General features: G+C 36.6%; 1 protein-coding gene across 1 annotated transcript in view; it reads right to left on the bottom strand.

Annotated features, from left to right (window-relative positions):
* Positions 1 to 1,241: 1,241 nt before the first annotated feature.
* LOC137290678 (dynein axonemal assembly factor 8-like) overlaps positions 1,242 to 25,146 on the bottom strand; it is a 63,266-nt gene continuing 39,361 nt past the window's right edge. Inside the window, exon 27 of the mRNA XM_067821796.1 lies at positions 1,242 to 4,420. Within this exon, the coding sequence (XP_067677897.1) occupies positions 4,328 to 4,420 (93 nt within the window). The 3' untranslated portion in view covers positions 1,242 to 4,327. The remainder of the gene's footprint in view (positions 4,421 to 25,146) is intronic.

Below are 25,146 nucleotides of genomic sequence, written 5' to 3'. Positions count from 1 at the left end.
AGAGTGCAGGTATAGGTTGCATAGGGCATGTACAGGGTCGGGAGTGCAGGTATAGGTTGCAGAGGGCATGTACTGGGTCAAGAGTGCAGGTATAGGTTGCAGAGGGCATGTACTGGGTCGGGAGTGCAGGTATAGGTTGCATAGGGCATGTACAGGGTCGAGAGTGCAGGTATAGGTTGCAGAGGGTATGTACAGGGTCGAGAGTGCAGGTATAGGTTGCAGAGGGCATGTACAGGGTCGAGAGTGCAGGTATAGGTTGCAGAGGGCATGTACAGGGTCGAGAGTGCAGGTATAGGTTGCAGAGGGCATGTACAGGGTCGAGAGTGCAGGTATAGGTTGCAGAGGGCATGTACTGGGCCGAGAGTGCAGGTATAGGTTGCAGAGGGCATGTACTGGGTCAAGAGTGCAGGTATAGGTTGCAGAGGGCATGTACTGGGTCGAGAGTGCAGGTATAGGTTGCAGAGGGCATGTACAGGGTCCAGAGTGCAGGTATAGGTTGCAGAGGGCATGTACAGGGTCGAGAGGGCATATACAGGTTACAGCTGGCACATACAGATGGCAGAGGGCAGATGGACACTGAAGCAGGCATGTACTGCTTCCAGAGGACCCGGTACAGGGCAAGAACTTTTGGGCCGTTTCAAACAGACCAATGTGAGGGGAAAAATACAAACAAAATTATGATTAGCAATGACTCTTTCATTACACACTGACAATACAAGAATAGCCATATGACTAATAATGGTGAAATACATGCTTGTTGTACAGAATATCCAGCTTTGAATCCACATGTATGCAGTGGTTGAAGAAATGCTTGTATACTGTGACAATGCTGCCATCCTGACTTCCTAACAGGGGCTCCAGGTCATGGGCCTGTGAATGACACATGAGGGATGCAGTTGATTCAAAGGTATATCAGCATGAAATTAATTGTGCTGCATCCAAGGGCAGATCAGATTTACTCAAAAAGTGACTGCTGGTATGTCAACAACACAATCTAAGACCTTTGTCACCTGCTGATACCCTTGTTATACTGTCAGCTGAAAACTAAACTCCCCAAAGACCCCTTTGGCTTTGTAGCTTACTTTAACACTTTGAGTGTGCTGTTATATATATCCAATGATATCAATATCAGAAAAGTATAGCTGTGAGGGTATTAATTCATTAAATTCAGTAAACTGTTATGTCTTGGACTTCAAACCAGACAATCTCAGTTACAAACACAAACAAACAACAACCGTAAGTACCTCAAAAATGATTTATTGAATACTGTCATAACAGGTCAAACTGTCAGGTTAACATCTCAACACTGAAGGATACTGTCCTCCATGGCGAACAATCTCATGTAAAACAAGCTCATATGACAAACTGATTTATCAAATATAAAATACTTCAACAAATCACATAATGCTTTTGGATGGAATGATATGTTTCAGAAACAGAATAAATATGTAACACACACATATGGAAATAGATCATGGGTCAGTGTGATATTTACGAATCTTCAATGCAAAATCAGAATGTACAAGGAATATGCTGAAATCAATTCACATGGAAAAATGTATTTTGAAAGGTTTCTTGGATGAAATGTCTAAAGATTCACTGAAAACATGTAACAAGACTGACATATCAGGTTTTAATTCCTATAGCATTACTGCAAATGTAAAGTTAGTTCAGCCTTTATAACAAGTGAATCTTTGTCCCAGCAACAGATTGGCATCATTGAGGCTGCATGTCAATGCCACATTTCAACTAAATATCATAGTGGTTGTAGATAATAAGGTGTGGGCCAGAAAAACAAGTGGTTAACAGATGAACAGCAGTCCAGGCCCTTGAAGTACATGACATATTGTCAGCAACATCACACAAATATCACGTAAACATTTACCACAAACAGTTATCAGAGGGTGACTAATCACATTATGATAAGTTGTGGGCACAGAAAAGGATGTGTTTAAAATAGCAATAATTTCAGAAAAAAAAGTCCTTGAGAAACTTGCCTGTATATCAATAAAGTAATCTGAGTAAGAATATCTAGCATTTATGGCATGGAATATGATATAATAACAATCAGCCTCTAGAGATATCCATCGTACAATCACTGCATAGCCAATTAAAGAGCAATACTAAATTTAGAGTTATAAAATAAATTGATCTAATATATCTTCCATGAGTGTAAAGTGATATATGGAAGCTGGTTGGGTTTGACACGTCTGGCAAACAGTCCAAGATATACTTATTACAAATAACACAAGGTAATTAAAACTTAATATCTTTGTAAATTTAATTTCTCATCTACATCTGAGTTAGATCAGTCAATACAGTTCACCTACCATATGTATCATTTCGCAAGTAATACTATACAACATATATATCAAAGTATTACTTTCCAGATGCTTTTACATCAATAGATGCTACAATCTCTTACTTCATTTAATATGTTAATATGTTTGGACTAAATGTGGAATATCTTTCAAGCTACTGTTACGCTAATGCAAGTTCAGATCTCTTAAAAACATGAGAAATTAATGTGAATTGTTATGCCTTTGATAATACGTTGTATCAAATTACCCTGACACTAATTTTTCTTTCACAACAACCCTTCACTGGAGAGCTTATGATTTATGGTTATTAATTCAGCAAAAATCAGCTTCATGCAATGAGTTTAGCTTTTGCTGATACACACATAGGATTTCTCATTAAGAGGTGTGCAGCAGGGGTGACATCTTAACCTTATTTACTTACTACAAAAGACAGAAATAGTGAATAACTGTAGCTTAAAACAGCTGACTTATTTGAACCACAAATTATAGGATGTTTGAAAAGATATGTTTCGGAATAAGAAAAATTAAATGGATTACTGGTATCCATCTATTAGGTATTGTTTTCCCACCTGTTTTCTTTATTTGCATGGAAGTTAGAAGTACCTGAATTTTCACATTTATTTCCCACTGAACCTGAAGATAAGATTTACAGGATTTAAAAATTGAAATACAATTTTTCATTCTTTTTCTCAATATTTTATGTCATCTGTCATGGCTCTCTAGTTTGCCATCCTCATGAAATAACACTTTCAAAAGATTAGTCCAATGTGAAATTGTTGCTCTGACCACTTCCATGTGGGCTTGTGGTGTATTCACATCTAACATATTTATATGTACTCGGATGAAACAGTTCATGAATGCATGTAAAGTCAAAGTTTTTCTTTATAAAATATAGTGATTTATTTCTTTAAGTTTCACAGTCTAACCTCACGATCAGCTCATCTTATGCTCTATGGTGCACTGAAGTCCTGACATGAAGTCCACTTTAATTTTATCCTGACCTTGTGATATATTACAGTTAAAGGGGATTTCAGCCAATGTCTCTATCAAGCAGGAAACACACCAGAAGCTGACTCCATCATCATCACTTGGTCACATTCCACAGACAGACCAGTCCTGTGTCAATCACTCTCACAATATACAATTCACTTACTGTATGATTGGAGAGTAGTATCAAAACATATTGTGATATACATAACAGCTAGTGTCTGAAAAGGGATCTTTTTGCTGTATGGAAGCAAAAAAGTTGTAAATTTGGCAATATTGGCATTCTCAAAGCCAAGTTATGTCTTCTTTACTCTTTTCCTTTGATACACCTTATAAGTCTCCAAAAATGAAAAGACATTGCTTAAACAACTGAATGTGAATTCTTGAAATTCATATAGCTTGGAACATGTCAGTGGGTCAAAATGATTCATGCACTACATCTTCAAGGAAATCTGTAACATCAACTCTTTTCACACATGAAGTGTTATTCTAAGTCTCAAACATGCAAGTAAGCATAAGAATAACATAAATTACCTTTATAATAATTTATAAAACATTTGGTAATTTCATAAATCATTTAGACTAGGCTTGGCTAGTTCGCATGTGGACTGTTATCATAGAATGCCCTCTTGATGATCACATACAGCATCTTGTAATAATTCTTAGTTTAAATACCACAAAAGAGCTCAAGGACGGAATTTGAGTATGAGTGCTTTCATCATAATAATTCATGCAGAGTGACCTCTCCTTTGGCTTCTTGACCTCTGCTACACTGACCAATCAGCACGTGCAGAACACTGTATGATGTCCTGACTATCACACCATCTGATACTGTGTCACACCAGCTCAAATCATTCAAATATAAAAGGAACCTCAAGTTACACAGATCCTCCCTGCACTGAAAAAAGTGATCTCTTCTCGACACATGGGTCTCCTGAGAAGGCCTTGAGCTCATTTCTTCATTTATTATTTGTGTTTTGGAATGAGCTGGTGTCCATACATCCAGTATTTGTTGTGGATTAAGAATGGTGAGACGTTGGTTTTAGATTGATAATGTCCAGCTGACTTCCAGGCATGAGGTGGTCAAAGAAGAAGGTCAGCAGCTGATGAGACTGAAACAGAAGATAGATATCAGTAAATACAAACCCTCCTATGATGTTTTCACATGACATAACACCAAGGGGAGAGAGGACAGGTCCCCAGTATTCTTTGCATGTCTACTATAAACATACCATCAATACACAATGCTATTTTTGATTGATCAATTGAGTTCACTTTACACTGCCCTAAGCAATAATCCAGTTATATGGTAGCAGTCTGTAAATCATCAAGTCTGGACTAGAAAATCCAGTGATCAATAACATGGGCACTGTTCTACGCAACTGTGATTTGATTACAGATGTCAACCAAGTTAACAAGCCTGACCACCTGATCCCATCAGTCGCCTCTTACAACAAGCATGGGCTGCTGAAGATCAATTCTAGCCCGGATCTTCATGGGTCACAATGCCTTTGAGAAAGTCATCAAATATGACATTAGTTATGTGTCATCTCAAAAAAAGCATTTGAGCAATTTCAAACAGGCATCGTATCTTCATAGCCGTAGGAGCCATTCCAATATACACTTGCCAGAAAGGCATACAAAGTATGTGGCTGAATTCCATTTCTATGAAAGCTGCTGTGGCTGAGAGGGTTAGATCACTGACTTTGTATGCACGTAATTAGGTGAGTCTCTCTCTAAGATGGTGGGTTTGAATCCTGGATGGGATTCATTCCTAAAAAGTAATAGAATCTGTACATTACAGAATATACTGTAATACCAAATATGACCTTTCCGTCAAAGCTTTGTCTGTTCCAAACTGAAATATTTATAAGCTACAGGGATCCAGTTTCAATGTTTATTGTTAACAAAATTCATTGTTTTCATATAATAATGCGCAGTTAAAACATTCACCAGTTCAGTTTATATATTCATTGGCATGGAATCAGGAATGAGCAAAACAAGTCTGTCTGTTTCAACAATAGGAGAGATCCTGTGTTTCCAGACATGCAGATGTTAATCCTGTATTGAGTATTTGTAGCCTGGAAACTTTATCCGTAATTGATAGTGTTAACAGATGATATAAATACAAATGTCTGGAAACTGAATCCGGAGTACCAGGACGTGGCACATCGAAATGCATGTTTATTGACAGTATAAATGAAACAGTTATGGACAAATATTCCACTGCACTATCATGATGTCAGTCACATTAGGTTGTGATGACACAGACAACAATCATTTACAATTACAACATGTGCACATAAGAACAAAATGACAGAATCATCCAAAGTTGAGTTAAGGAGAGGGATTGAGTAGTAGGGTGGTGGGATGAGGTAGGGTGCAGTGTGGTGGGGTGGAGGGTGGTGGGATGTGGTAGGGTGCAGTGTGGTGGGGTGGAGGGTTGTGGGATGTGGTAGGGTGCAGTGTGATGGGGTGGAGGGTGGAGGGACGTAGTAGGGTGCAGTGTGATGAAGTTGGTGGGAGAGAGGTGTTGTGGTGAGGTTGAGTATGGTGAGGTGTGCTGGGACATGGTTGAGTGCAGAGTGGTTGGGTGCTGGGATGTGGTAGGGTGCAGTGTGATGAGGTTGGTGGGAGAGTGGTGTTGTGGTGAGGTTGAGTATGGTGAGGTGTGGAGGGACATGGTTGAGTGCAGAGTGGTTGGGTGGTGGGATGTGGTAGGGTGCAGTGTGATGGGGTTGGTGGGAGAGAGGTGTTGTGGTGAGGTTGAGTATGGTGAGGTGTGGAGGGACATGGTTGAGTGCAGAGTGGTTGGGTGGTGGGATGTAGTAGGGTGCAGTGTGATGGGGTTGGTGGCAGAGAGGTGTTGTCGTGAGGTTGAGTATGGTGAGGTGTGGTGGAACATGATTGAGTGCAGTGTGGTTGGGTGGTGGGATGTGGTTGCTTGGAGAATGGTGGGTGGAAAAGGTTTCGGTTAGTGTTGGGATCAGCAAATAAGTGGAAATAATCTGCGAAGCATTTCATGCTCGTTAATTAAAAAAGCAAACTGTTTTTTTGTTATTAAAATTGTTACTTCATGTTTCATCAACACTAACAACAGAAGTCAAATCCCTCTTTCCGTGTACTGACAACATGATATGCCTATTGATATCCCCTCTGTCACAGATACACAGGTGAACTTCGAATGCCAAGAACTTAGTGGTAATATGTCACTGGAAATTTAACTGTCCAAAGTGACTGACAACTGCAAAATGCAATTCTTATTTGTAACACACTTAGCATCAGTTTTCACAAGTTTCTCTAAACAGCTAATGTAATCACTTTCCAGATGATTACATGAGAAATCATGCATTTATCAGACAAAAAGCTTAGAAAAAATTCATCTACTAGGAGTGATAAGGGAGGAAATTAAGTAACAAGACACTTGAAGTAATTTTAAAGTACTGGATAAATAAGTTAGTCTAAAAGCTGCAGACGAGGTCCATTTTGGGTTGTCTGCTACCTTGTTTATAGAAACTGACACAAAAACAATTCTGAACTCAACATCAACCGGGTATCAACCAATCCTGTATATTCTAGAACAGATAAACAGACAGGATTTGTTATGTATTTATGTTTATCAAACCCAACACCCTTACAGGGCCTCAATATGAAATAGCACTGTGATTAATAGCTCCCGTAATCTGGCTTGCATTAATTCTAGTATGTGTTGTGCTGTGTATCGTGCATGCCTTGTAACAAAGTTATTGCCGGAAATTGTCACTTCCTACCTCACAGAAAGTGAACATGAATATTCATGAGCACTGTAAGGGGAGGGATCAATTAATTGATCATTGTGAACCCTGACTTGAGCAATTTATTCTGGTGAAATGTGTTAGGGACGGCAGTTGGAAGCTGATACCCTTTCTATCATTGTAATTTAAAACGAGTCTCTAAAAGGGAGTGAGGAGGAATTAATAGTAATTATTCTGGTATTTTGAAATTCTTCAAAATCACTGGTTAGCTGGCTGTCAGTTGACTGTCAAGGCATTACAATTTGTATTGAATTTTCATAACCTGAGTTACTCAATACAGGGTTCAGCCAGCAAAGGATGTGGGTGACACAGTGTTGGAGCTGTTGCTGAGACTGGGGCGGCTGTGGCTGGCTTAGGTTCATTTGGCTTCAATGAGAACACACTGACTTTCAGTTGTCCTGGTGCCACCACACACACCCTACCCATTTTTAGCTGCCGTATCACTGCTAGTGACACCTTGAAAGGGATTACACATTGTAACCCTGTGGGGTATCTTGAGTAGATGTATGGCTTTCTCCACTAGACAATCTCTATAAACCCCACCACTATAACCATAACTGCATTGGAGAACAAGCCTTCAGCTCAACCTGAGGATGCCTCCTAATTATTACTTTATGAGATAATTGCTCAGCAAACAAATGTACTTAAAACCTTCAATAACCCAAATAAACACTACATCTAAGGACACTTGTTGAAGGGCTTCTGTTTCTACTTGCACACTGAACGTCTTCAAGATTAAACTGTCAAACAAACTACGTGAACCTACATAAAAGATCACTGTTGAGACTATTCCTACATAACTTTTCCCCTAACCCTCATCATACAGCTATAAAAGATCCCCTAACTTCCTTCAGTTGACTGTGAGAGTTTCATGTACTCTCAGCAGTCAGTAGGAAACAGATGGATATTTCTTGCACTAAGGTTGTGGAAAATTATTAACTATTCTTGCTTGTGCTGAAAACTTTTTGATTCAATTATTTTCAATAAAAATCTTTTCAATGTGATGGTCAAGCAATAAATATGATTTTAAGATCCCAAGAATTCAATCTGTTATCTTACTTTTACTAAACTCCCTACTGCAACAAATAAAAAGTTAGACATATCTTTACGAGGGTATTTTGTTGGCAGGTATTTTAGTTTTGGTCTGGGATGGAAAGTTTTACATACAACCAGCTGTGTGGTCTGGTTGAAATTTCTGGGAGTTTCATACCCTGATTATACACCACCAGTCAGACTACCATTGTGTTGCTTTTCCTAGTTCTTACAAAATATTTCCAGCCACAGGAAGCTGGATAGCTTAGGTGTTGGGCCCTCTTTGATTAATCTAGGAAGGCTTCCAATATGTCTAGGTGCAAGAATGGGAGCTTCATGACTAAATCAGTCAATATTTCCTAGTCTTTCACATGAAACTTTTGAAAGTCTCCCAAGATGTTCAAATGCAACTTTATCCGTTTCTCAGAACTGGTCCCCAGCAACTATGAAAGTTTCCTAGAGAATTCCCTGAATGTAGATATGTCATCAAAATCACATTATTTACTCTTAAAAGATGTGTCCTCCATAGAGATCTGAGGACATCTGCATAGACACCTACTTTTAAATTCTTGGTATGAGTCATCAAAGCAGAATATCAGCTTATCTGAACACTGCACATTAAAATGTATAAATTGAGGGCCCTGACATTATTTGTTGTGGATATTTAAAAAATATTTGGGTCCACTGGGAGTTTTCTTTCATTAAAACCATTCATTCCAAATAGAGGCAACAAATCAAATTTACCCATATTACAAAAGAAAGTTGACATCTGATTCAATAACAAGAGCATGTGCATCATTCTGTCAGACTGGGCAGTTAGTAGCACCTTGAGTTCACCTAGCACAGATTTAATAATTTACAAGTATATTATCTAACAGACCAGGTGTTACCAGATTGGACAAAAGTATGCATACTGAGTCTGACCTAACATCAGCTGATCTAACATCAGCTGAGGTAGTGAGGATATAACAGCTAACAGAACGCATAAGCATTTGCAAACTCAGAACCTGTAACTCAGTCTTTTAAAACATTTTTGCTGTTTTTTTTCTATTCTGAAAATTGTGTCAATCAGTTGCTTCCTCATTTTAATTGCTTCCTCAATCTTAATTCAATTTGAAAAATAATTTGAGTTGTGTGGTATTATTTGGGAGTTCACGTGGGAGAGTTTAAAGAAACAAAAAACATAATTTGGGTTGGCTTGTGTATGATTGCAAAATAAAATACCTTTTTTTTAACTACACACACATGAGGGCAGAAACAGTTTTGCTGCTGGCAGTATTACTAATTTCTGTCATTCCTCTAATTGAAATTTGGCCAAAATTGTCTGCATCTCTTACGCCCATATTCCATCTCTGGATTAACCATCCAAACATTCATTTGTTGTAGCGTTAGTGACACGTAAAATAACACAGTTAGTGCAAACACTTGACATTGGGGAACGCATATGAATTATTAATCTTCAAATTAATTAATAAATGACAATATCATATTTGAGAGTCAATTTAACATTGTGTGAGCATGTGATATTTTACAAAATCAATTTACAAAATCAATAATGTAAGCAAGGGAATTTGTTTGAAAAACAAATAATTCTCCTGAAACATTTAACAAATGAGAAAAATGAGAGTGTCAGAGAGGAGTGAGAGAAATATTAAAAACTGTTGAAGTAAGACAGAGAATAAGGACTATACATATCACTGTGAACAGTGTTGTACTAAGGTGACAGGACTATACATTTTGTTTCTATCACATCAGCCTGTTTTGGTTCAGGGTCCTACATGTGTAATTCTTAACAAGAACTTGTAGGATGTTACTCAGAATATCCAAAACATATTCCAGGACTGACTGACACTAACCTGTCAAGGAGGAACCAGAATTATAATAGCGGCCATTTTATCCTTATTTGAACACAATTTAAGCTGTTTTAAGCGATATGATGGATCCAACTTTCTAATATACATGTATTTGGTCAAATCTGTGCAATGCTGAACCATCTAACTGCTGTGACAGATCAGCTCTGAATATATAGAAGGCTATCCCATCATGCAACACTGCAGGATCATGGGACGATCAGCCATTTGCATATTATTTAATCAACTCAAAGCAATAACAAATGCAGGAATGGATCTGACAGAAAACTAAAATGAGTTATCAGAGGGCTCTTTAGTCAACAATGGAAGTGTTTATCAGGCACTATGCCCGTTTACAGGCTACAATACCAGCAGCAATGGAACAAAGGCCGTTTGTTGTCAGCTTCCCTAATCTCTGGCACTCTATTGTTTGCCAACAAACACCATCCCCGTCCCTAAAGTGTCATTACCCAAATCAAGGTCCTTCTTTCCAGAGCTAATCATTTCTGCAGCTCACCTAACCATCTGTTTTCATTTCATCTCCATACACCCCAAGATTGCATGTTTAACCCACAACGAGCAAACATGCAGGAAGGGTAGGACTTGAGAAAGCCAGTGTGCCATGAATCGTGGCCAATATCAGTGTAATACGCCCCGGGCTAGCTGATTATTGCAACCATTCTGCCTGGATAATAAGGGAGTGGGCCCGAGATTGAAGCCAGCTCACTTCTCTGTCCTCCGGTTCCGATTAGAAAACAAGGACAGAAGGGATATGTTTATTAATACATGAAGCAGTAAGGTTTATTAGGTCCTGTTCATAAACCAGCAAAACACTGGCCATCTAATGCATTTATTACATGGGTTTGGATTTGATTTAGCGCTGGTGTAATCGGCTTGGTCTTGAGCAGTTTCCTGGAGCTAAAAAAACTACATTGGCCAACTTGTGTCCTTTTTGGGGCGGGAAATTCCTACTCAAATGAGGCAGTATATTTTTATTGATGCTGGTAAGGTCTGCTTTAGAAGCTGTGTGAAAACATGAGAAACGAATTGCAGCAGTAGCTTAGGAATATCATGTGACAGGTTCTACACATGGAGAGATAGACCCACTGTAGGATCACCCTGAGCTTCAATCAAACAAATGCTGTAACTGTGATGGGAAAGTTTGCAATTCTATCCACTTTATTACATTGTAAATTCTCTAAATATAATTACTTTTTGGCAATGTAAAAGTGGACCTGAGGAGTCGACAAATATGCCCCATGGGTTCCATGTAGTGTGCACCCAGGCAAAATTTCAGACAAATGAAGAATGTTCATTCACATTAAAAGTGTACAGAATTTTGAGTTCATATTTCTGGCATACATGTGACCGATCACATTATCATGTCTTCTAACAAGAGTCATCAGAAGATAACATATCCCCCCGTCCCCAACATATTTGAAAGGACAAATCATCTGACAGTTACTTATTGTTTTTTCAGACTAAGTTTCCATGGAATTCATGAAAAATATAAATGGCATATATCTGCACACAGCAAAAGGCACCACTTTAAGATCTGTCTCATATATCTGCCAAGATCTGTTGAAAGATATCAAATGATTTTCGAGTTGTGCTCCGGATTAAGTCCGAATTGTTTCCATGGGAACCGGAAAAAATAAAAATGCCAAAACTTTGTAAATAGCAAAAAGCACCACTTGAGGTCTGCCTAAAATATCTGCCAAGACTTGCTCAAAGATATTAAATGGTTTTTGAGTTGTGCTCCAGAAACGAGGCCCTTTCCTCCATTTTGAGACTAAGTCTGAATTGTTTCCATGGAACCCGAGAAAATGATAAATCACATAAACCTGTAAATAGCAAAAGGCACAAATTTGTGGTCTGCCACACATATCTAGAAAGTCTTACTAACAGATATTAGGAAGTTTTTGAGTTCTGCTCCGGAAACAATACACACCTGTAAATCTGACACTAAGTCCGAAATGTTTCCATGGAAACCAAGAAAATCATAAATCACAAAAACCTGTAAATAGCAAAAGGCACCACTTTAGGTTCTGACTGATATCTCTACCAAGTATTGCAGAAAAATATAGAACGGTTTTTGAGTTCCGGGAATGAAACCCATTCCTCCTTTAAGAGACTAAGTCCGAAACGTTGCCATGGAAACCGAGAAAATAATAAATCACAAAAACCTGTAAAGAGCAAAAGGCACCACTTTGGGATCTGCTACACTTGTCTACCAAGTTTTACTGACAGATATTAAGAAGTTTTTGAGATGTGCTCTGAAAACGAAACACACGTCTCACTTTTGAGACAAAGTCCGAATTGTTTCGATGGATACAGAGATAATAATAAATCACAAATACCTGTACATAGCAAAAGGCACACTTTAGGTTCTGATGGACATATCTACCAAATTTTGCATAAAAATATGGAACTTTTTTCAGTTCTGCTCTGGAAACGAGTGAGTGAGTGAGTTTAGTTTTAAGCTGCACTCAGCAATATTCCAGCTATATGTTCCATGGAAAAACAAAAAAAAATTTTAAATCTGTAAACAGGAAAAGGCACAACCATAGGTTAAGATTATCATATCTATCAAGTTTGGTCTAAAGATATTGAATGGTTACTGAGTTATGCTCCTGAAACAAAATAATTACGGACGGACGAGGCATCAACTATATCCCCCGCATTACATGCTGGGGGGATAACAATGAGTTGTGAGTTGTACTTACTGATGCACTAATCTGCTGAAAACAGTTTATGAAAATAATTTTTTAATGAAGTAGCAAGTACTTGCTACATGGTATAAAAATAGGTGGCAAAATCTTTCACCTTGTAGCAGCATTTTGGGGGAAATTAAAATATCAGTATCAGTTGCTAACTGATGAACATAAGTGGTTTCACTAAAAAATACCAGGTAACAAGTTCTTGCAACTGTGTTTTTTTCAGGTGGCAAATAGCATTTTGAAAAGCAAATTTACAACCTCAAAGCATTAATTTCGAACCCCGTAAAATAATGTACCTACCCTAACGATACTTGTGATATTTTGGGATGAACCCAAATGTCCATTAACATTTCCTAAGAGATGCCAACCTTAATTATCCCAGTTAGTAGCTCTTCCTAAAACTGATGCAAAAATCTGCATTTTGGGGCCAACATCAGCACAAATGTTTCTAAAGAATTTTTAGATTTAATAAAAAATATGTAGACATTCTAAAACCTTGTTATTAACATTGTACTTACTTAAATCAGCAGCAAGTGTCCAAATATAGCATGATATTGACTAAATTGTGGTTGAAATTTATTGAGTATGGTATGTATGCTATTTGATAATATAATTTAATGTATTGTTTTCCAAATTAGTATATTTTTACTGCTATCGTGGTTTTGTGTAGATTCGTGTCTTAATGAATGCAATAAAATCATATGGCAAATTTGGCATCTCTGCCAAAACTCATGAAATACAAAATGCAAACACTTCATAACCATTTTTTTTGACAGTTCTCAAGTTTAAGTCTTATAGTTTTATAGAGGTGTGATGATACAGAAAATTAATGATACAATCCATACTGTGGTATCTTTATACGATGTGATTCAATGCACATCACAATATGCTATCCTTATTTATTTTCTTTAAAAATGTGTACTTTGATATCAAGTAATAGTGTCAATTTTGACATAACTGTCAATTTCCAGTGAACATTAACAATTTTAAGGTCAATGATACATATCATGATACGATAAAGTATCATGATTATCGATACTACAATATATTGTCACAGCTCTATTGTTTTATAATGAGACTACCATATTTGGGGAAGACATTTCCACAAGGATGGGTTCTACTGGAGAAAATGTGATCATGAAGATAAGGGTAAGCAAAGATAACGACGCACATTTGAACTTAGTGCTACCCTTGTTATCTTCTCCAACTTCTAGATCAAAATTGCCCAACATTAGAAATTTTAACAAACCTTTTTGATACCAGTGGTGACAAGAAGCTGGAAATATTTTGAGGGTATGAATGTAAAACTCAACGGCTTAGCAAATTGAAAAATTGTCATCCATAAGGGCAGCTTGGCAATTCATATCTAAATATTGTTCCTCGAAGGCAACTAATAACATACTAGAATAATTGGGGGAAAAATTATATTCTATTTCTCCCATTTTTCAGTCAAATTGATCATGATCATAAACTGTTCCAATCCCCAAGATCCCAAATGTTTACTCTAAGATTACAGTGTTCATCGTCTTGCCAATATGTTGTTTAGTATTTTAACACTGGTCTGATTTCAGATGCTGATTACATCATCACAAGGACCAGGACAAAGACCCAATGGGGATTAAGACTTGAACAGGTTCCATGCAGCCTATGCTGTTCCAGGATGTGACTGGGAGGCTCATGCTGGTGATTAGGATGATAGCAAGCCATCATTTCCAACAGATATAGATCTTGCTCAGTATATCAATCACTCGACAGGCTGGTGAAGCCTCAGTTATTTAGAGAATGCTAATAACATAGCTTTCATACAGCTCAGTTCAGTTTGTTTAACAACAAAGAAAGAAATAACAAGTCCATATTATAAATCTGCGATCATGGAGCACTTATTCACAACATACAGCTAGAATTTGTATTGAAGAAGCATTGACAGCAGCAGATTACATTTTGTAACTTTCATTTCATAATCGAACAGTGGTTCAAGTCCCCTCCTCCCAGCCGCCTCCTAAAACAGCAATGATAGAAGACCCTGGCACAATGGTAGACCGAATTAGAATTTTATCCAGGTCTTTACTATAGGGTCTCATCTGCGTGGGTTCTAAACTCTATTGTTTCGATTAATAAGGCCATGGCAAGCAGCAAGATACTGTCACACTGACAGCCCTTGTTGAGATCTTACAATAGCGTCAGTTTGAAAATGACAAACTTTGAAGAATATTCATTCCAAACAAAATTAAAGTTTCTGTGCTGGTTTCAAAACATTTGTCCCGAATGATATTTAGAATATAAAAATGAATATAAAAACTACATGTTTCTTCATAAACAAAGATATAATGTGACATGATTAATTTACAGCATTTGAGCAACATTAATTAGAAGTACATATAATGCACAAGCACGGAGTAGTCCTGAACTACTTTGTATATAATTACACCTAATATATACTCGGGATTTGAAACATGAAAACATTCAAATGACTTTGGCATTTACCACCATTGTATATGACCATTTCATGTTTTTCAATCAATAAAAAGAACAAAAAAGATAATTTGATAACTTCTTTGATATATTATCATCAAAGGAACAGATGTGTATTGTCATGTCATCTACTTCAAAGACTGAGATCATGAACAGTGTGAATAATGACAAGCATGGACACAACAATGCTTGACAAGGATTAACAACACCGAACCTTTCACAAGTGGAAAGAAAACTACACCAAAAATTAAATTTGCTTGAGCACAGATGATGAAATAGTTTACAAGGAAGTCCATTTATAAAACATGCTGATGAAATGAACTTATAGTGACTTAATGCAATTTCTACCCTTGAAGGGGACTATTCATTACAGAGCAGTGGATCTTTGAAGATGGCTTATTCTATTCAGCTGTTAAACGTTTCACGTACTGTACGCCAACACATCACTAGATGCACTTATTAACTCGGATTAAATCTGTCCTTTTTGACATAAAGATTCGGATATACCCTTTGGTGATGTTCTGCAGTGATTTGTGATGGAGCACATGTGTGGTGGTGACTCTGTGTGGAGCAGAGCTGTACTGTGTCGTATTGAAGAGGGACAGACTTGACAAATGTCTCTTCCTCCCCTAGGCTCTTTATTGTTATAATAAATCACCATCAGTTATGTGTACTCAGTTATCTGATTTCACAGATTAATTGAAGCCAGTCCTGTTCATGTTGTTATTGCCCATTAAAAAAAAAAAAATTCAGGTTGAAGAAAACAACACTGAAAAAAATCAAAATATTTTGATATCTAGTATTGACATGCTTAGAACATTTGTTTTTAAAAAACTTGGCTTATGAATCTGATACACTTATAGAAAATGAAAACAGAAACAAATGTAGAGCAGTGTTTCATCATTACATCAACCCAAAATATGTTCAATCTTAAAACAGACACCTCATTTCCGATTGCTGTAAATATCTATATATAAATCAATTATTTCAAATTTGAAAATTATCTTAAAACTTCCCGACTGCATTTCTTTAACTACTTCATTAACAGCTTCAGAATATGGAAAATTCAAATACTTGCTATTAGGTGTTCTTATTCTTTTTTCTATTCATATTTTTCAGCCAAATGACCTGATATGCTTGAATTCAAGTCCACGTGTTAAGGGTAAGATGAAACACCAGTATGTCCAGCACATGACTGAGAAATATTCCATTTCATTAGGGTCATACTCGGACTTGAGAATACATAAGTTAACGTCATATGGGTAAGATGGGATGCTAGTACAGCCAGCACATGGGTAAGATGGGATGCTAGTACAGCCAGCACATGGGTAAGATAGGATGCTAGTACAGCCAGCACATGAAGAATATTGCGTATGACATATTCGTAAAATGACACAACAGTCATATGAAACATGACAATAGATTAAGAAATTTTTTTCCAAACCTTCAGTGAAACATTTTATATGTTTGACATTATCACAGATGTTCTTAAAAGCAAGGATACATACTTTTTGAAAGCTTCAAGCTTTTTCTGACGGTTGCACACCAGCTGACATTTGAGAAAAGTCTTTTCTTTTCAAATGCATAAGAAACTCCTAAAGAGGCCTCATTAACATACCAAATTTCAGACCCTGGACTGTAGTCTTGCAGCTAACATACAGCATAAACAGGATTCATTTTATTAATACCAATCATCAAAAAGCAAGTACAAACGACAAAGATGAAAATGAAAGCTGAATTATGCAAATAGAGGAGAAACAAGTTCTGTCATGGCCTGACCTGATAAAAGCTGCATTTCAAATATCCTGAACAACTTGTGCTGAAGGCTTTGAGAAACTTAAAATTACGCATAATAAAAGACTGGGCTGAATGAAGCCATGGGCCCACCCCCAGCTAATGCATTTTGTATGTTCTCACCCACTGCACAAACCAACCTTCCAAGAAATAGTCATTTGCTGTGCATAAACAAGCAGTGAGAATTCTGCCATACATCTTGGTTGCTATTCGCGATTGACCAAATTTGTGTGTAGGAGATTTAGCACACTGCCACTGCAATAATCTTGTAGTAACTCAGACCTATAGCTCTTCCAAAGAGAACTGGAAAACAGGCAGGGCATGGCGAATCACCGTAGAAACAGATTACATTTTTTACGAGCGTATTGATCTAACCAAAATCGTGAATCTATTTCTGTGAGGATTGGGCTGTGGAATCCGTGTTGGGTTCGTGCGGGAGGAGAAAAGAGGAGGATGCGACCTCGTTGTCATGTCATGCCGAGGTCTGCTAATGATAATGATGAATTTTGATTTGATATTTTCAATATCTCCTCAAACGCTAAGATGATGATGTCATTAAGCGGGGGAAATAAATCGCGTAACGGCACCTTCTTTTGGATCATGCTTCCATTCAGTTCAAAATGCATTGGTGATCTGAAATTTAATTATCTTGTCCTTTATAACACAACCCAGAACGAGTCTGTTTTGTGTCGGAATCAATTAAAGGGAAGCAACCCTGTTATACCAGGAATGAGAGTTTTATGTGGAGCCTAATTTTAAGTACATTTGCATCAATATTTTATGTTTTGGCTAGAATGACAAGGTCACGTTTTTCGCGCAGGCATTTCTGAGTCAGATGTCATGTGTCTAAGCTGATCGCTAGCAGAATTGAATTAACTTTGGGAATAACGAAGAAAGCTGAAAGAAAACACAATAAGATAAATGTCATTTGTTGGTTATAATAGCAATGTATGGGGCTAGTTTGTTGTGATCAGCTATAATGATCGCTTCCACGGGAATCTGCAATTACGAAATCAGGCTGGTGATAGAAATATATTTGTTGCTTGAGGCAATTTGGCTCTTTGCTTGATTAACTGTGCACAAATGTGTTTGTTTTTCTAAAACCACTCCTCTCTTCATGGGGCTCCAGCCAATATAATCCTGTGATTTTCTGATGAACTCCGGCAAACTTCCCTTCTTTTGATGTGCACATGAAAGGGAACGCAGGACAAGAGACATTTATGGCGATGAAATAGAACCAACACATAACACACAATGTTCTGTTGTTTCACAGTATTTTACATGGATAGACCAATGAAAACCTTCATACATCCTAAATCAAATACGTAGTGGCATTTTCTATGTCCTGAGTGACTCATATTTTGGAGATGTTTCAACTTATTGAAATAATTTTTAGTATAGCACTGATGAAAACCAATACGTCAGACAACTTGTATATTTTGATGTAGGTGCTAAAATCAAGAAATCTTGTTAACATGACTTGCTCTTTCACAAATACAGAATAAATTTAAACTTTTGAGAAGTATTATTCGTTGTCCGTGACGTCAGTAATGAAAAACACTGTGGTCAATGTCAGTATAAAAATAGCCATTAAAACTAAAAGATTAAAAAGAAAAAGTATAAATCTATGCATTTTACGATCATTTTATGATCAATGTGGTAGCGAAAAACTCTGCAGAAAGCAAGCACACTAAAAACCCGTCCTGGTGCAATCAGATGGCACTATCAGTTCTTGATTGTAGTAATCACTAGAATTCTTTGTCTAAGACATTAAAAGATGATGGATCAGAATGTTGTGAAAATATAGACTTGAAAGAGGAGTGGAAGCCAACAGAACATCTTGTAGAGTGTATATTAAATATAACATAATCAAGAGGCCATCCATTTTTTTTATCTTGTATGTATCACAATTCCAAGTTCAACCGGTAGTCAGACGAAAATACACTAAACAAAAATGTTAAGAATTGGTAGGAGAGGAGAAATCTACAGTGACATATGACCTGATCATACCTTGGGACAGAATCTCTAGTTTTGTCTCCATGCTGGTACATAAAAAGTAATACGAAGAATGATTATTTGCAGATATGGATTTTGAAATAACCACTCTCCATGGCAGGGACAGTAGATGCTAATATGTAAGCATACACATTTATATAAGACTTCAAACTGTATATGACCACTCACTTTAATCCCCCGTTGATAAATGTCATTCTATGGTCAGTCCTAACATCTGTCCTTTGTTAGATCGTGGCCACATTCAATGAAAGAAATTCTAAAAATATTCCAAGATAATTTCTTTGGCATGTTTAGAGCAAAATTTAATACACTTTTTTTTCCAAAAATTATCTTCTAAGATAATCAAGTAAAAAAACTCACACACTTATTCCTTTCAACTCCCAGGACAAAATTTAAAGCAGAGAGTTCCAGATACCCTTTAGATGAAGAACTTCTGACTGAATCAATGGCCTTGTACACTGAAGTGCTTCACGCTATTTTGGCTGGGTCAACGATGCCATTATAGAACACAACGCAGGAATTGATCCCCGGAAGTACATCAGTTTAGAGTTGAGGAAACAGAGCTGCTCTCAAAATACACTTCAGACCATAGTCCCATTAGCGAGGAGGGTGCGTTCTTAGGTAAACGCCAACCTCCATTCTATTTCTCCAATCCAAGTCCTCGCTTTAGAAACAGCAATAGTTTCATTGGGAATTTCTTTTATTCTGATGGAGACTTTTTTACACGCTAAAAGCTTAAAAATGTAATTCATGTCTGCATTTGCCTTGATTATTTTTATAAAACTGTGAGTGAATAATTTGGGTTGGTTCACTCTCAGTAGGAGCCAAGAAACGTGGGATGAATTAATATTGAATTAATTCCATTGAAAATAGTCATCAGAAGTAATTTGTTGACAAGCAGAAAACTCTCCATGAGATTTGGAACAGAGGGATTTGATTCCAGAATTTCAACATTAACATGAATCACAGCTAAGAATCGGATCAGAAATCAACTTCCCTGTCAAATATTACAGCAATTTACTTCACAATCACTAGCTACAGGTCAAAATCAAAATTACAGAATAACACGGAAACTACATATTGATGACCTCTGAAAGCACTCACTACCATGCTGACATTGCATTGGTCTATATCAGTTTCAACACTTCACAAGACACGATCTAGCTCTCTGAGTAACACTTGAGGTGACTTAAGGGGTTTACATGGACAGATAACTATTTCCTTAAGTGCAACAACTTTATTCAGTATATAAAATAAACGAAGATGAACTCTGTTTTCTCTCACTTTTTCCATTAAGTCTGATAATTAGGGACTAAATCTGCAGTTTCTGTCACACATATCCACTGGGAACAAAGTCAAAGTAACAAAGAACATTCAACTACTGAATATACTGCCATACATTTTTAAAGACAGCAGCCTGTATAAGTCACAAAATGTTAAAGTGAGATAGTATAATATTTGTCCCACCTGTATAGTTCTAAAAACTTTGGTTTATACATTGTACTCATGTGGCGTTTGATTCTCAATAAACATTATCTACTGAAACTGCATGAACTAAGCAAGATGATTGTAAGACTCAGATTTTATAAATGGATAACATGACAGATGTTAAAGCTTCATCAAAGCAATTTGTGCACTGCACCAAAAGGAGCAGCAAAACCAGTGGTCGACAGTGTGAGCATAGGTCATTTATTTCCTATCAGTGGTAATGAGCATGACTGATATTCACAGGTGTACTGTTTAAGTGCCTTTGTGTCTGACCCTCATCACTGAACATGGTATGTCTGTGCAGGATAGAGGAGTATCAGATAAGAAATATTGTTGGTACACTTGATGGTAGTATAGTAAACACAAAAACATAAATCCTCTTCACCAATCAATTATCCACACCTAATGTAACATAATGAAGCTACATTTTAAAGAAATATGTTTCAAAAACATTAATATTTATAAATTAGACCAGCAACTAACTCCAAACAATCCTATTCATTTATGAGACAACAGTATTTCCTGGTACTCAAGTATCAGACTACGTACAATCATGACAGAATGGAATTCAGATTCAGTGAAGAAACTTGCATAAAATTGACTGTTTCCGGACTCTATTCACATTTTTTTAAAAGATTCCTACCGGTATATTTCCTTGTTATAACTTACTTATTGCTATCCCAATCTTCATCTCACATAGATGGTACCAATAATGAATGTTCTCTGGCATCAAACACATTCATTGTCAATTATGTAAACAAGTTTTTTTGCAAGCTGTGGTATATTGCGGCTTTAGCTTTCTCAATGAATGACAGCATCTGGGAAAGGAGCATGTCAATTACAATCTTCATCCTAGGTGATAATTAGATCAATGCTGATTAGATTTTAAGCCAATTATCTCTGCCCTAGACGGCAAACTAATTTATTTTCCAACGAAGATTAAGATTTATGACAAGATGGTGACAGAAATTGACAACAAAAAATTGTAAATTACAACAAAGGCTGTCGTGAACTACCACCATGGCTGTTCTTTATGCTTTTTGTCCCTCCTTTTTTTCCACTTCTTCAGAAATTGAATTTCAAACTTTAAAATACATACTGTCTAAATTATTATCTCTATGACTTCGAAAAGCAAAAACTTTCAAATTCTTCCACTGATCTCAAGAACATTCACATCTACACATTTCACAATTCTGAATTAAAAAATGCCATATTTGTGAACATATTTATTCCTCTTGACTATCTAACTGTAACCCTTGGAAACACATTGACTGATTTTTTATACTCCAATACCATTAAACTACACCTCTTACATATGAGATGTTTCATATGTTGTTGATCATTCCACGACTTGGCTCTCTCATTAATCACTAGCATCAATACTGACTTGCTAGCCCTTCAACATTCAGTGGTTGATCAAGATTTCTGAACATTGATCCTTTAACACATTTAGGTCAGGGTCCTTACCGTTTTAGCTGGCCATTTTGTACACCATTTTTGTTATGAAAAAATATCATGAATACAATTTTGATTGCTAATCAACCAATCAATAGTCATTTGTCTCCTAGTGACATCTGATTTGTTAATGATTTTTCAATCATGTCATAAAATTTGATCACTTTCTTAAAGAATGAGATTTTCAAAAATAACTTGATTTGTTCAAAGATGTTATGTTAAAGAGCTGTACTGAACACATAGTCATGTTGACTACCTTTTCAATCTTGTATGTTTAAAAGCATGCTATCAACAATATATCTCCTTTTTGATTGAGAAATGTATATTTATCTCTCAACCCAACAACCCAGTAACTGATACTAAGAGCAACAATCTAGTCGACAAAGTTATCAGACTTACCACCAACCCATTTGGTTGACTCTTTGACCAACATAAGTTGTTGGGGGCCTTTAATAGAATTTTAATTTTTTTTAATAAAATAAGCATAAATCTTTACAAGCAACATCACTTGTTGGGGACATATTCTAACCTGGCATATACAGGGTACAACATCCTGTAACACAGATACAGTGGGAAACAGCCTGTGTAATGGCATCGATCATTTTGAATGCCAAGATGCCATATAGTATGTCTTGGCTTGTGAAGAATAATTGTCTCATTGCAATTGAGAAGCAAACACTTTTATGATGATTACCTAAAGCCTTGAAAGAGCCAACGTGTCACTACATATGTCCATGGTGGTAGAAGCTGACTCCAGCTGATGAACACTGACCAGCTCATAGAATGTCTGCAGGCATGGTGTTCTTACAACCTGATGTTCGGTGAGGGGTTGTTACACAGTTTTATACAATCTACTCTCAAAAGAAACAGTAGACAAGACAAATTAAGTGTTTGTAGTTTGGCAATGTTTGAAGGTCTAGTTGCACAAGATATGTAAATATTAGTCATTGAGACAATTGCAAAGGACAGTAACGTCATAGATATGAATACTGATGATTTCTCAGATATAAACTTTAATTCTTATTTCGCTAACATATTTCTGTAAGTAAAACTGATGTTATTCCACATGTTAGCTCATATGAAAAGAGAACACTTCACTTATTTCTCACTAATGTTTGAGAACTGTTTTATCACCAGGTTCAAAGATGTTTGAAGCAATCTACATGAGTATATGAAATGAAATTTTTGATTACATTTTATTTTTTAATGATAATTGCCACAGTTCTCTCACAGTACCCAAGATATATTCACAAAACCAAACACTCACTTGTGAGTGTACAAGACATGCACTTAGAAACATAAGCTTTTGAGTTCAGTTCCAAATCAAGTTTTTGTGAATGTCATCAAATTCTTCATTCCATGTGACAATAGAAAGATTCTTCTCCAAACAAGGATAAGTTTTCACAATTCAGCATGATGAGGAAACCTGTACATATTTTAAAATTTTGGGCTAGTAAATTATAAAGTGGGCTAGTAACTTTCAGGCATAGTGAGCTTGACTAGCTAGCAAAATTTGGAAACTATTTCACACACAAACAACTGGAGAAGTTAGGTTTTGAAGTCGTCAGAAATTGTTTAACAGGCACTCATCAATGTACTGAGAATAATCATTTTTAACTACACAGTCTAACATTTACTCTATGTCAAAATATAAATAACATATAAGTAATAACTGTTTGGATTAATGTGAGTCTGTGAATGTTTTCCCAGCCTGCTCCCAGTATGACTTACTGTAGATAAGTGAAATTTGTTGTGTCAGTTTGTATTTGATATATTTATATATCCCAGAAGTAATCAAAGATTTCATTCAATTTATCTGTTTCATCACAACTAAGTAGAGTATATATAGCAAGCATTCAGTTCTTGCCCTGGCATGTTTCAGATATTACCAGTAAAATCAACCTGTCACCACGTTAGTCCACATAATCCCCAACCTTTCAGTTAACTCACACAGGTGTATTGTTCTATTTCTGTCCATGAGCTGTACTATACTGCCCACTCAGCAAGTAACACTGACCCAAAGGAAGTCAAACACCAGTCAAATAGCAGTCCAGTAGTGCCCAGTGAACAATGAAACATTGTGCTGTTAGCTGTGAAGCTGTTCGTTCACTGGACCAAACAATGGTCTATCAGCAGTCAAAACTGGCAAGAATTTAGACTGTGAAATTCAAATTAGCTACACAATATGACTGACATTAACTATGGATGAATACATTCAATCGCAGCATACGCAATTTATATTACCATTCGGGAATAATATGATTCAGTTATTGAATTCCTGATTCAGTTCATTCTGTAAGTTCTGTTACTTCAGTTACATCAGAGACCATACAATAATATATGGTCTCTGGTTACATTAAACAATTTAATTCATTAAAAAAAAGAAACCAAACTTAAATTGTGACCTGGAAATTTTCGTACTAAATTTTCTGAACAATTTTGATACTGATGTAATTCAAATAATTTTTTTTTCCATACTGCAAAATTTGTGCAAATAAGATCGAGGAAACTGGTGCAGTTTGCTGCGGCCCCGACATAATGTGATTCATCAACCTGGTGTCGCCAGTCTACGGAAAATAATTGCAACTCAGCAGGTTATAATCCTGGATAATTAGCACTGATTAAAAATTAAAAACTACAGGTTTGTGATGCAGGATTATCCACTTCAAGCAAACATGCAGGAAGCAGGGCATAATCACATTTTTCTCTGTAACTCCCTTAAAGTTCACAGGATGAAATGAAAAATACAAAAAAAACCCAAACAAGACAATTACAGGGTTTTGCTCTGACCAGGCCAAATGTTTCTTCTAATACGGATCAGATGCTGGTAAACTACGTAACAACAATCACAGTTTCAATAACTACATCAACACCAACAACACTACTGTTTTGTGTCCATATTTCTTAACAACATATATTCATTTGAAGAATCTGTCAAGAAAAAAAAAACTGACCTTGAAATCATTACTATTCTTATTGTACTCTCCATGTCAGTATTTCCACTAAGAGACAGGAACCAATGGCATCATGGGATAAAATCTTTGAGAATAACAGTAAGTACTGCCTTGGGTGCCAATAGAGACATTCTCACGTTTCAAGTTACAATTTCAGCCTAAAGTATGATGAAGTAGGACAGGAAAAAATGTTACGGTCAAGAGTGCTCAGTGAATGACAGTCATTATGCTGGACTAAAAACACTACTAATAAACAAACAAGT

Source organism: Haliotis asinina, chromosome 1, assembly GCF_037392515.1.
Source record: "Haliotis asinina isolate JCU_RB_2024 chromosome 1, JCU_Hal_asi_v2, whole genome shotgun sequence".
Taxonomy (NCBI): Eukaryota; Metazoa; Mollusca; class Gastropoda; order Lepetellida; family Haliotidae; genus Haliotis; species Haliotis asinina.
Note: the sequence above shows the minus strand (reverse complement) of the source record. Positions and strands in the feature narration are given on the sequence as shown.